Here is a 14032-nt window from a genome sequence, read left to right as displayed (position 1 = left end):
CCTGTCACTAATCCCCACCGGGACACTGGCAGCAGGAAGAGCTGCAAACCCAGTCCTGCGTGACAAAACCTGCCAATCAGGCTGAAAAAGAAAATTCCAGGAAAGAAATGTTCGTTTCTGTAATTAGAAACTTCCTTTCTAACAGAAAAATTCTTGCTTTGTTTGAGCGTCCGCGGTGGCGACCGGGCGGCGGTGCCGGATCCCCCGCGGCGGCCAATAGGCCTGAGCGGTGCTGAGCTGCGAGGGCCGTTCGAGGCTGCTTGCAGCTTCAATTGCTTTTGCTTTCAATATTTTTTTTTTTCTGAAAAGAAATATTTGTTTCCTTTTATTTTTGCCTTATGTAACAGTTATGGGCTAGGCAGCTAACTGCGATACCAGAAACCGGTTCTTTGAGGAGCCTGATGTGGGAATGAAAAACACAAGGAAACTGTTTTAGTTAGTGTTTCGTGCCAATGTATTGAATTTTTCTTTGGGAACAGGGAAAAACATAAGGGAAGGAAAAAAAACAAACAAACAAAACAATTACAAATACACAGTGAGAGACAATTCAAAATAAATGCAAAGATCATAGAGTTCTTTTCTTTTAGCTCGCCATCCTTGGGTTCAGAAGAGGATCTGATCCATCATATATAAAAAAACCCGACCTTTGCAGAGAGTGGGGCGTACCAAACTGCAAGCTTGGTGACGGCCCAGGTACAAACGGCAACAGTTCAAGAGATCAAATGAGTAGATGCAGAGAATTGGGTTAATTTCCAGGGTGAAAATGTTCAGCAGAGCGCCAACAGCCAGCCACAATCACAGCGGAACAGGTGATGTTGTTTAACCTGGCTGGAGGCGGGGCTTAAATAAGTTGAGGAGTTTGGGGAAAACAGGAAGTGGGCCCGCAAAAATAAAAGTCTTAATTGACTAACTGCGGGTTACACTTACCTTTATAAAAATGCATAAGTTGGGTGTGCTGTGGTGGCACAGGAGTTCAGCAAACCCATGTATGGAAGTCTTAGTCCTTGACGTGGCCGTCGCAGGTTCGATTCCCCGCCTGGTGACCTTTGCTGCATGTCTTTCTCCATCTCTCATTACCAACTTTCCTGTCAATTAACTATCAAATAAAGGCCACTAGAGCCAATCAAACCTTTAAAAAACAAATGCATAAGTCTGGCATTTCTCCATCTTTTTTCAGGTAAGTTAGTGTGTTCCAATCTGTATTTTACCACTTTGCATGTTCAATTTTTACAACTGTTTCTTTAAAAACAACACAAAAAACCCCCCCACAAAAATCATAAAACTAGACTCTGTCTTAAGGATTTGAGGACTATTGTTACCATCTAAAACCAGGAAAATTGCTTGAAGTCATGTAAGTGCACTTGCCATTTATCTTGGCACAGAAAATTCTTGACCACAAAATATGAGGAAATTCATCTTAATTATGAGTCATTGACTGTACTGTGACTGTGACTTGCTATAGCATCTCAGATGTATTAAATAAAAGAGGAAATTTTTTTTGTTTTTCAGCAAAAAAATGTTGTGTTGCAACAAAAGTAAGATGCTCAACTTAAAGTCTGAATGCAGAAAATGAATGTGTTGAGACTCATTTATTAAAATGCAAGATAATTTCCTTGAAGGTACTTGATACAACCGATTCACAAAAATAAGCAGGACAGGTTATGACACGCCTGTAGCTTCTTGTTATAATTGCTCCTTTCTGAGAATTGAAACAAAAACATATCTGGTGTCATGGTTTACAGAAATGGAAACCTCCTTAATTTTATTCATAAAGAAAGTTAGACGTGCATATCTCAGTTCAAGCTATTTAAGTTTGGTAGCCATACTAAGCAGAAAAAGCACCTAGATAAATCAGTACAATTTTTAAAAAAGGCCTGAAATGCTTCCATGATTTTTTTTTATGGACCCATACAATCAAAGTGAAAGAAAAACTTCAGCAGACTGGTTTGTCTTTTTAGATAATTCAAAGAAAGCTAGAAATAACAATGGCCTTTCAAGGAAGACAGGTGAAACGGAGGACAAAGATTTAAAGAAGTGATCAGATTTCTCCTGGCATTTGTGCCAGGAACTCAAGGATCACAAAATACAAAGAAAGAGGGAATGACACAAATTGTTGTGTTCTGTGTTTTCTGTGTAGTTAATTTTGAGGTTTCCTGTGTTTAATCCTGTCCCCGTCCTGTCTTCCCTGTTTGCTTCCCAGGTGCGTCTCATTCTCCGATTACCTTCCCTGTGTATTTAAGTCCACCTGTTGTCTTTGTCTTTTGTCGGGTCCTCGTCAAGTGTTGTTAGTCTCCCTAGTGTCACGGTGCCTGTCTGTTTGCCCCGAGCTGCTTGCATTTGGACTGTTTCTACATTAAACCTTCATCTTCTTCAACCTGGGTCTCTGTGTTCTTTCTCACCACAATCAGCCACAAATCATGACACAAATGGGCAGAGAAGAGAGATTTAAAGTCTTTGTGAGATGCTGTGTGGGGAAAAAAAATAGCTAGAAAATTAAGCTAAATATTCAAGGCAAATACACCAGTAAAATAAATCCAGCCTTATTAAAATGTAAATGTAGAGAATTGTGCAGAAACTGAAATATATCAATGGACTCTATGGTTGTAGATGATGTAGTTTTTCTCAGAGCAGCTTAAACTGAGGGGTTCCCATTTTATTTTTGCACTGAACTGACATAATTAAGAAAAGAGACGATCTAAAATTAGCAAAAATCTGAACTTTATAGATAATATTCAGTGTTTTTTTTAATACAATTTACAAAAATGGACAAAAATCTTCAATTTGAAAAACATTTTTTTCATTGCAGCAAAAGCCAGCTCTCAAAAAGGCTCACCTCAGCCCTGCATGCAGAGTGACGTAGTTGTGACTGTGCTAACATTTTAGCAGCACAAGGCTAAGAGTTGAGGCCAACCCCTGAGTTGATCTGTGCTGCGACTGTCTCCTAGTCAGTTTTATTTTTAGTATCAGTACTAGCCATAGTTTTGTTTTTATTAAAACTAGTGCACTAGCTACTTGGCAGACTGTTTTCTCAGGCAAAACTGCGCTGCAGGTGTATTTCAGTTAAACAGAATGTCAGAGGGTACAGTTGTAGCTCATGTTGTGGACACATCCGTTCAGCTCTATGTTCTGACTCGAGCTCAGCTCACACCCTGTGAAACTCTAAACTGTGAAACGGGCTTTGAATTTAGAAACTCTCAAAGCTGCAGCTGGTCTTGTGGTTCACTCGCCACTTCAAGCTGGTGAAAGCACTTTTTGAACAGCTAGATTCTTTAGCAATGAGGTTTTATGGTTTACTCTTGAGGTTTTCTGTGGGTTTTCAAGAACTGGGCTCATGAAATGCTGACATTTTCTGAGAGACTGTTTTATGGGGCAGAGGGAATCAGCAATCATAATGAAATCATGAAGTTAATTCTTCAATTGATGCATGCTTGGTAAGTGTAGAAAGCAAATCAATCAACAATAGAAGCAGGCAGTGTGTAGACAGATCCAGAAGCTTACAAAATAAACAATTTACTGTTAACTCAGATTAATAAATAATGACACCAACAAGAAGCGACACAGGTGAGAGCATAAAAATAGTCAGAGAACTGAAAGTAAGTTGCAGGTTAACCAGAACCTGCAACTTACTGACTTTTGAACAGGAAGTAAAGTCACAGGGGGAACACCCACATTTCAGGAGTTACTAATGATGAAAAACACTGAGCACGAGCTAAAATTACAAAAGAAAAAAGATTGACTAATAAATCAGGCCCAGATCTTTTCTTGTCAAACTGAGCTGCAGAAATTAAGAGTTTGTTAAAAAGTCACATTAAAAACCTGCTACCAAGTCTAAGTAGTTAAAATGGAGGAAAGTATCATCAGGAGCTTGTTTTTTTTTTTGTTTGTTTGTTTGTTTGTTTTTCTTATGTTTTGCTTCTTTTATTTAAGAAACAAAACACATTGTTGCATCAATGTTGCAGCATTTCAGCCTTTCAGTCTGGAGAAACCCATGTGCCACGACAACACTGCTCTAAATAAAAAGCATGCATGTCAAAACGATATCGGATATTTAATTATTTTGTTTTATCATTCAATCTATGCTGCTTTTGCATTTATATTCATATTTATTTATTTATTTCAAACCGTTTTTTAAAAACAAAAGAACAAGTGATCAGTAGGACTGAGAAAAACATGTGCATACAAAACCAAGAACGAAATAATTTGTTTATTACACTTTTCTGTTTGAAAAGTAGTAGGAAGAAGTGAACACTTATCTAATCCACTCATCTAAATTTAATTAAATATATTACCTACTGACTCAATAATTATCAAAAATTTGTATTTAGAGCCATAATATTGATATGATAAAGAGCCAACAATAAATTATATTACACAAACAAGATGATTACAAACTCTCATGAGACAAGAAGATGTACAGATAATACTAATAGTATCAATAACGTTTGCAAAGAACAACCTGACAAACAGACAAGGTTCTTTGAATTACTTTTCAAACTGGTTGATGTTTGGGCATTGTTTTAGTTCCATACTCGGTTCGTTCCATTGTTTGACCCCAGTTTGAATGTTTTGGTGGTGTTGTTTGTAACTAATTGGGTTTTTTGTTTGATTTTCCAGGTTCCTCTGGCTAAAGGCAGGAAGGTTACGGTTGTGTCCGTCCCAAGTGCAAACCGCTGGCAGGACGTTGTGCTGGGAAGGATGAAATGGGCGACTTCCACCATTGAAACGACGGTAAAAAGGGAAACATAAAGAATTATCCAAGAAAGAAAACTTGTTTTTTTTTAATGGAGATAAATAGATGCACAGATTTACAGTAAAAAGTGGAGTAAATATTAGGCAAAGGTTGACAATATACATGGTGTTCCAATATCCATAAATTTTAGTTTTCCATCTATCAAGTACTTAATGATAACCATTCTGTTATTTTCAATACACAGTCAAAATCCTATCCTGCAATCAGTCCTTCCTGCATATATATTCGCATTCAATAAGTTAAAATATGCTTCCTGATGAGGCTCGTTTGTCAGATTTTAAGCAGGTAAAGAAACGTTTCATTAAGCCCACATTTCAGTTTGTTTTTTGTTCATAGGTCTGATGTGATATTATAATGTTAGATGTCACATTTCTATTAGTTATGAGTGGAAAAACATCACAATTAGCAGAAATAAAAGCTTTCAAACATGTTTCTGTGTAAATAATTAGGGGTGAGAAGGGATAAATCAGCCGTGATTTACTTAATTTTGGAAGATCTCCCGTCACGTGAAACCAATCTTATTCACCAGTCTTATCGAAGTTCGCAAATGTCTGAAAATCAGCCACTGTTTCCTTTTGCTCTGCGGTGAAAGAGAGAGCTGACACGTCTACGGTCAACAATACGGCCACTTAATGACATTGTCTCTGTAATTATCAACTTTTCAGACAAAAGTAAAAGAATATCAGTCAAAACAGAATCGTCGGGTCATGCCTTTAAAAGATCCCTGTAAATAATCTATGATGTGTTTCAGTCGGCGACGGAGTTGCTGAAATAAAGGAATGTTTCAATAATATTATAATCTTTTGACTGTGACTCTATAGATCAAAATAGTTTAAACTATATATATAATTATCCCTGACTATGCCACAATCTTGGCTACAGGATGCAAAATAGATACAAGCAAAACATTTGCTTACATGTTTTGCATGTAATCTAATGTCTTATCACTAAATGCCTTTTGGCATTTTGTGATGTCAAAAAGAGGAAAGTCTTCCTTTGTGCACCCAAAGGAAAAACATCCCAAGAGTCACTAACAGCCAAAGCTTCATGTTGGCTCTGTTTAAAGCCAACATGTTTTAAGCAGCATTTAAAATTCATCCAGCCTCTGATGAACTTCACACAGCAGGAAAAACAAAAAACCATCCAAGAAACTAAACACAGAAAAACAATCAGATGAAAGGGAGTGAAAATCTTTATACATATAATTTGAATGTGAGGTTTTTAATTCTTAGCATAATTTACTTTCCCCTCTGGGGTGTGTTTGTTTTACGTTTCACTGCCTCACCTGCTGCTCATGCTGGGTAGAGTCCCAACCAAACACCCTGTTCTAACTTCATAACAGGTGGTTTGGTTCCTTTCTGAGAGGACAGGATGAAAACACTAAACCCAAAGAAGGCGTAAAATTTCCCCACCCAAACTAACTGAATCCTCCATGCCAAATAATCCAGGTGCCTCCCAAACCAGTCATTTCATTGTATTTTCAGACAAGTTGAGTATTCAAATTGCTTCTTTACATTCTAGAAATAAACGCCAGCTTTACAATCATCGTCCGTTACAATGTGATCTAGCATTATAATGTTTTATTAATACTTCCATTACATCCACTTTGGTTCCAGATTCGTAAAGAGGCGGATTATCTGTTCATGATGGACATAGACAGCGTCTTCCATGCCCGGTTTGGAGCCGAGTCCCTCAGTCGTCTTTCAGCTGTCCTTCACCGGGGCTACTACAAGGTAGCCTCACGTAATGTTTGCTTTAAGAGACGTTAATTAAGATGAGAGATATTCAGTCTCTTTGTGCTGCTCTTATCAGTCGTTTCCAGTTCATCATATATATTATTCAAAGCCTCTCATGTTGACCTGCTTTGTCCACACAGACGACACCGAGGGACAGTTTTCCTTACGAGCGTCGACCTGAGTCCAAAGCCTTTATTCCTGCTGGGGAAGGAGACTACTACTACACTGCAGCGGTGTGGGGCGGATACCTGGAGGACATGCACAAGCTTGTCAAGTAATCATACATTAACATCTTCAACAGAAAAACCCTTCGCCTTTAAAATCATGTCTTTCCAGACAGACTTGTTGACTCAGGTTTCGAGTTGCCAAGACTTAGATCAAGTGAACTTTATCTCGAGTGATCAGGACTTAAATTAGGATATGCAGGGTAAACACTGCAGCTCTGACAGCCAATGCACAGCATGTTTATGCTTCATTCTGAAAGGCTGATTGAAATGTTAACCAATTTATGGAGTACTTATGACTCGTAACAACAAGCTCATGTAAATTGTACTGATAGGTATTTTTCAACAACCTACGTAAAATGAACTACTTGTGTGAGTTTTTACCAAGCTGTCATGAAATCATGTGCTGTTGATAAGCCGCAGTAATCCATACCTGTTTATTTCAACGTGGTCCTGAATCTCTCCTACTCCGACCCATGGAAACAGGCCTTGCATAAGCTTTTCTCCACCGCCCCAAATCCTGAATTCCAGTGTCTGTAGTGAGGCCTCCCCATTGTTTGACCTCTGGCATAACTGCACACTTGGAGCGGGCGGCTGGACCGTGTTGTGCTTTCCTGATGAATGCAATCGGGCTGATTAGGGGGTCCAAAGCACATAGTTCTCCCCAAAGTCTTGGCAAAAACATATAAGCTCCATTTCCGCACAGGAAGTACCAGTCAGCCATCACCGTAGTCTCCTGGTACTATGGCGCTGCAACGAGCTCTCTCCTGTCGTCCTCTCGTCTGGCGTGCCATGTTGAATCTCCTGAAGCAAGTCGTGACAGTCTGGATTGTCCTTCCAGACGCTGCAGCCTGAGGTTGACCCCTGACCTCTGCAGGCAATCCAGTCGTTGAATTCTGGCGTTGTCTCGCAGAAGGTGTAAACTGTGTTACACAGGTTCCATGGGATCTTTCCCAGTGCTCTAGTTCCGTTGTTGTAAACGCAGTTCCTGAGAGACCCTGGTTTGGCTCCTGCTAAGGAAATGGTCTCTGGTATTTTCATCACAGTCCGTGGAAACGGAAGTACGTCAGTCGCAAGTGAACAGTTCATAGCTCCAAAAAGTCCTTTTGCGGCAGCTCCAGTTTGAAGTAGAACAGAATAATCCTTTTTGCACCACTTGCATCCCTTCGGCGCTGGGAAGCTGCGCCGTGGGTGGGTGCTCAGGCCATAGAGACACATCTGCTTGTCATCAGTGATGTTCCCTGGTCGGAGACCTGAGTTGTGTGTGGCGTATGGCAGCTGTGCACACACATAGCAGTTCACCTCATTCCCCTCAAAAGCGGTCCTGTTCAGCAGTCCACTGAAGTGAGGTCACTTCCCTCTCCTGAATTAGTGCTCCAACACTCTCTGCAGCTTGCAGTAACTCAGATGTATCCAGCTGGGTCTTTCAGCGATCTTTACAGATGTGGTCATCAGCACCTGGAACTGTCCTTCCCACCGTGGACTCGCCCAGTTCTTTCGTTTTTTGACTTTAATGTAGACCCGGTCTCCTGGCTCGATGGGAGCGGTCTCCTGCGAAGGAAGAGAATCAGAAGGCAGTAAATCTGCACTGGACACTTCCTTCTCTTTAAGAGTCCTGATCATATAATCTGTTAATGTCTGTTCTTCATCTGCTTTCTGTAAATCTGGAGAGAACAGAGGTAATCTGTAAGCTCTCCCATGAATTATTTCAAAAGGTGTTAAACCATCTACTGCGGAGTGATTCTCATGTAGTTTCACCAAGTCCAAACAATCCGGTCAGGGCCGGCCAGAAGTTTCCATGCATTTCCTTAATCCAAATGTCTTTCCCAAGTGAGTAGCCATGTTTTGTATCACTTGGTTTACAAAATGTGGTCCACTGTCCCTAAAAATAGTTTGTTGGAAGCCGTGCGTTGTAATAATTGTTTTCCATGTAGCTTCTGCAAGCTCTGCTGGAGCTATTTCAACCCATTTAGAAAAAGCATCAATCATTATCAGATAATATTTATATGGTCCACTTTGTGTGAGCTCAATACAATCCATAACAAATTTTCAATTCAAAACTTCAATAAAGTCCTTAAAATTTTAAAGTAAGAATTTAAACCATTTGTGGTTATATTATTGTTACCACCTCACCATCCCCCCTGTTGACACATGAAAATATCCGCATGTCAAAATTTCTGCTGCTTCAAACTGGGATTTCTGTATAACAGTTTATTTTTTTATATTATTATTTTACCTGAAAAATTGTATCGTTATTCAATGTTGCCTGTGCTGTCCTCGCCCTGAGTTTTCAATCTTTTCAGCCGCTAGACAGCCAGACAACGACGCTCCAATAACCAAACTTCTTTCTTTTTTTTTAGTTGTTTATTGAAGAGTGGCCTCTGACCACTACCATCACTTTGGCCATCGTAAACTGCAACATACAAGGCGTAATGTTAGCTAACATAGCAAAATAGCCATTCTTACTGTGAGCTTAAAACAACATTTTCTTAAATGACTAAAGTATACAAATTACTTACACCAGCGTTACATGAAACAAAGAGACAGTTATTTTCACAATTAACAAGCACTTACAAACAAATCTTGTCGGAAACACAACGAATAAAGACAATAGTCAGCTACTCCACGAGCTGTTTGGTGTCGCGTTCCACCATCTTGGATCTATTTTTTCTTTTAGCATCACAAAGGCAACGTAACAAAAATATCCACCAGGGGGTGCTCTAGTTCAAAACCTTCCTGGTCCAGCTAAACTAAACAAAAGGCAGCACATTGCCCCTTCATGTAAGAATGATAACAACACATAATATTTCCAACATGTACCTTCACAAAATGCCTACACATCTAAACGCTGGACAAACTAGTTTGTTTCAGAAATAAAATAAAAATAGCTTACCTAATTCTAGCTGCTTCATAATACACTGTAAAACATTTGAAGGTGTTTTAACTTGAAAATAAAACTCCACCTGCTGCCTTGAAAATGCAATTGAAGTCAACATGAAGTTGATTTAACAAGAGACAAGTTGTCTAAACATTGTTTTTTAAGTTCATTAATCTTGAATTGTGAGTTTTAACTTAATGCTGCAATTTACACCAAATAATTATTTCACAACATGCAAATAAAAACTGTCCTCACATTTCTATGTTATCAGATTATTTTACTTTTGAATAATTTAAACTCTTGTTTCAAATTTGCATGAACAAAATTTCAGATCTGATCATGAATTTTATTAAACATCAGAATGAATTCAGCTCAGAAACATTTAGTGCGAACAGAACATTATCCTCAAGATTTAAAATAAACATTTGCCTAAATAAAACCCAAGTAACGCACTTCCATCTCAGGATACAGAAACAAGCCGCTAAGGATTCTGGGAAATAGTTCCCAGAACGTTTTCTTCTTTCAGTTTTTTAAGTGTCAACGTAAAAACTCTACTTTATTCAACTCTTAATAAACAGTTAACACAACTTACTACTTAAGTTTATCTTCCACAAATTTACACATTTAGGTTCAAAATCTGAAACTCGCTAAATTTATTTGACTTAAACTTTAGAAGGTAGTTGACACAACTAAATGTGGCTGAAATGTTTTACAGTGTATAGGTACTTCTGAAAAATGACACAAAAACATTTCCAGTAATCTTCATTCATAAATTTGATATTCTCTCACATTTATTCAGGAAATATGTTCATATTATAAGCTTGACAAAAAAGTAAGCTCAAAACTTGTTCATTATGTGAAAACAATTATTATTTGTCCAGAGACACATAATGAACAGTTTTATTAATAACTAGAGCGAGGCTTATCATTCAGGTTAAAAGTACCTTTTGAACATAGACACCTTTAACATTTTACATTTCCGTATTAACAATGTTTTTCATTGTTTTTATGTAAACTTAGATGTCATATTTTTGTTTGCTGCAGTGTTAAAGTTTTTGCAGCCGGATTTGATTTCTGCTCTTTTGCCAGGTACTGTTATGAAATGTCAGAGGTAGACGCCAAAAACAAGATTGAAGCCGTTTGGCAGGAGGAGAGTCATCTCAACAGGTACAAAATGACACAACACTGAACTAAAATATCTAAAACAGAAAAATATTTGCACTGCATATTTGTCTTTCCCTCTTCACTGCAGGTACCTGTTGACCAACAAACCGGCCAAGGTGCTGTCTCCAGAATACCTGTGGTCTGACTATGATAAGGTAACGCCTGACATTAAAGTCGTAAGGATCTCCCAGTTGGTCAAGAACTACGAAGAAGTTCGTCCAAATGGTGGACACTGATCCTCAAACTTCAGAAGCTGGACGCAGGTTCTGCTCATTTTGCATCTTTGCAGTTTTGGGGGTTTTTTACACGTCTGTCCGGGGATATTCATTACTGAATATGAGTCAATTCGTACCAACCCGCTTTGATTACCAACAACTTAACTTATTTTTCTAAAATCTACTCATAGCCTATTTTGTGACAATCTGCCAGCAGGATTTTATGTTTTTGCATCGTTACCAGGCTGCAAGAAGACGTTCCTAAAACTGTTTAGGAACGTCACCTGGTTGTTGAGCAGCCCAAGCAGAGCATCGGCATGAGTCCTTCTGACATTCTTTAACAACAATCAGAGGCTTGAATCACAGAAGTTACACGTTGAATCCTAAAAGCTTTGAGTCTGCTCTGAGCCATGGGACACAGTGGGAGGTTGAGACTCTGGTGTTGGTGTTTTTATATATGGGTAAGAAAATTTGAATATTTTGAAAACGCTCTGCTTTTTGTCACTTATTTCGGAAAATGAAACTGCTGTAATAAAGATTCATTACACACAGAGTGACATATTTAAATCCTTTACTTCTTGTACTTTTGATAATTATAACTTACAAATGATTGAAAATACCAAAATTAAGTGTCTTAGAAAATGTGATTATTACAGAAGATTGGTTTAAGAAAGGAACAGCATGTTATGGCCGTTACATTTATACGTTAAAAATATATATTTTTTAAAGTTGTATTGGGTGATATTCTAATATCTGTAGCAATAATCATCAAAATTACAAGAAATGGAGATTTTATGTATTTCACTCTGTAATAAATCTGTGTAATGTGTGACTGTTTCACTTTCTGAAATGAGAGAAAGAAAATATTAAACTTGTTCATAATATTCAAATTTTCAGAGTTGCAGCTTTATATTTTGTTGTTTTGGGCACAAAAGGTAAAACTGTTGGCATCAGAAACTCTTGCTGCTATGTCTATATACTGTTTACAATTTATTTACTCTTTGTATTTACATTTTTGTTATTATATCGTCAGTGTGTGGATTTTTATTTCCTGTTGTTGACTTTAAATCCAGATGAAACCCAAAAAGGGAAAACATTTAGAATGACTTTAAAAGCCACTGACTGTAATTTGATTCTAAATTTGTGAATTATTATCATAATAACTTTGAAGGGAAACAGTTTCTTATGTTTTGTTGGCTTTGTTTTGCTTTGTTTGTTTTAATGTATGCATATTTTTTATTATTATTTTGTTTTTACACAAAAAACAACAAAATAATAAAAACAGTTTTCTCTGTAAAATCCGAAATTGCTGGAAAGATGTGAAGGAACGTTTAGTTAATTTGAGGTAAATAAAAAATCATGTAAACATGAAATACGTTATACAATGTAATTGTTCAACACCTGAAATGCTTATGTTGTTTACACAATTGAAAATGTCTTATTATTATTATTATTGTTATTATCAAATATTAAGATTTAAAAGCATCACTTAAAGTTCACACACTTTTTGATTCCCCTGGTCAAAATGTAATTCTAAAATCTTCTTTCAGTGAAAACACATCCTGCACTACCTGTTAGTGTTTTGTGTTTCTGTAGATTTACTGGGTTAAAAACATGCCACCGTATCTTTAAAATAAATTGTCATTGATTATACATTTGTCAGGTGTTCACATCTGTTTTAGGACTCCAGACATTTTATCAGCATTATTTACAAAACGTTGATGAAAGATCTTTTACTTTATGCTTCCACTTTCTAAAATGTTATATAAGAAGATATTCCTATTGGCAAAATGTTTTCTCTGAGTTAATTACATTTTGAATCATCTTAAAAAGGGAATTATTCCTTAAATTAACAATTAGATTTTTATTTTATTTTACTCGTTGGTGTTACAGATTCTCCCACAGAAATAAAACGTATATGAATGACGGCTTGTAATCGTCTCTACCAGTGCATGAAACGTTGCATGCCATGGTTGTTAAGTTCATTATGCACACTACTGCCCCCTTCAGAAAGCTCTGGAAGACAACCTCATTATTTTATCACACATGTGCCTGTTGAGAAATCGTTTTAAAGAGGCAGTGTTATATAAAATCAACATGTCATAATGTTATTCCCTCACCAAAAACATAGCTTTGGTTCCTTCACACATGTTTGAGAAATCCTTTAGTTTCTCCTGGCGGCCATTTTAGATGCAACAACTCCTCCACTCAGCTCCTGCAGACTAGCCAGCAGCAATTGGCAAACACCTGGGGGAACTGAGCATCTGCTGAGCTCATTACACTAGTTGCTAATAAGTGCAATGTTGGTAAAAACGTTAATATTGTTTTGTTTTACTACTAAAGGCAGAGCAAGAGCTTCTTAAAGAGACAGAGACCCAATTTTAAGGCATTAAAATGTGAAGTCAAGTTTCTCTTTAGTCATGTTTCTTTTAACAACTGCAGGTAACATAGTTACTTCATCGCGCTATAAAATGGAATAATGTGCCTATAATATATATAATACTGCCTTTTTAACACTTTCTGTTTGTATCTGTTAAGACAACATGCTCTTTTTAATGTCTAATTTAATTATTACAGTGATAAAAAGCTTTTAAAGATGATGTTTTCTTTCTGAAACATTATTTTTATTGTGGTAAGACTCATTCTCTCTCCTTTCTGGATGTCAGGAACATTTTTTATGAAGGTAATAATCTGTTTAAAAAACAGGAAGACCTTCATAATCACAGATGAAACTAAGAGTAGAAAATAAAATGTGAAACATTTTAGAGACATTCGGTGTGTTACAGTGAAGAGTAGAGATGCCATATTAACTTTAAAATGAATTTGGTGAAGTGAAAAATTATGTTTAAGATATCTGTTTGTGTGTGCTTATTGGTTTTTATGTGTGTGGAGATTAGATTTTTCTGGAAACTTCACTTTTGGTGTCTTTGTCATATGTTGCTTTGTTTTTACAATCAGAGTGTTTTATGGGTAAAATAAAGGGAAAATAAAATGTAACTCATGAATGATTTCTTGTGTCTGAAGAATGAATCCTATAAATGAATGTTTTGAGCTGAAATATTTTT

General features: G+C 37.1%; 1 protein-coding gene across 1 annotated transcript in view; it reads left to right on the top strand.

The window, feature by feature from the left end:
* Window positions 1-13975, top strand: part of LOC103136522 (globoside alpha-1,3-N-acetylgalactosaminyltransferase 1-like) — a 34297-nt gene extending 20322 nt beyond the window's left edge. The window contains exons 7-11 of the mRNA XM_007549805.2: window positions 4615-4728; window positions 6367-6483; window positions 6627-6760; window positions 10678-10755; window positions 10841-13975. Coding sequence (XP_007549867.1) covers window positions 4615-4728; window positions 6367-6483; window positions 6627-6760; window positions 10678-10755; window positions 10841-10988 — 591 coding nt within the window. The 3' untranslated portion in view covers window positions 10989-13975. The remainder of the gene's footprint in view (window positions 1-4614; window positions 4729-6366; window positions 6484-6626; window positions 6761-10677; window positions 10756-10840) is intronic.
* The last annotated feature ends 57 nt before the right edge of the window (window positions 13976-14032 follow it).

The sequence above is a fragment of the Poecilia formosa genome, unplaced genomic scaffold, assembly GCF_000485575.1.
Source record: "Poecilia formosa unplaced genomic scaffold, Poecilia_formosa-5.1.2 Scaffold33, whole genome shotgun sequence".
Taxonomy (NCBI): Eukaryota; Metazoa; Chordata; class Actinopteri; order Cyprinodontiformes; family Poeciliidae; genus Poecilia; species Poecilia formosa.
This window is presented reverse-complemented; position numbering and strand designations above follow the sequence as displayed.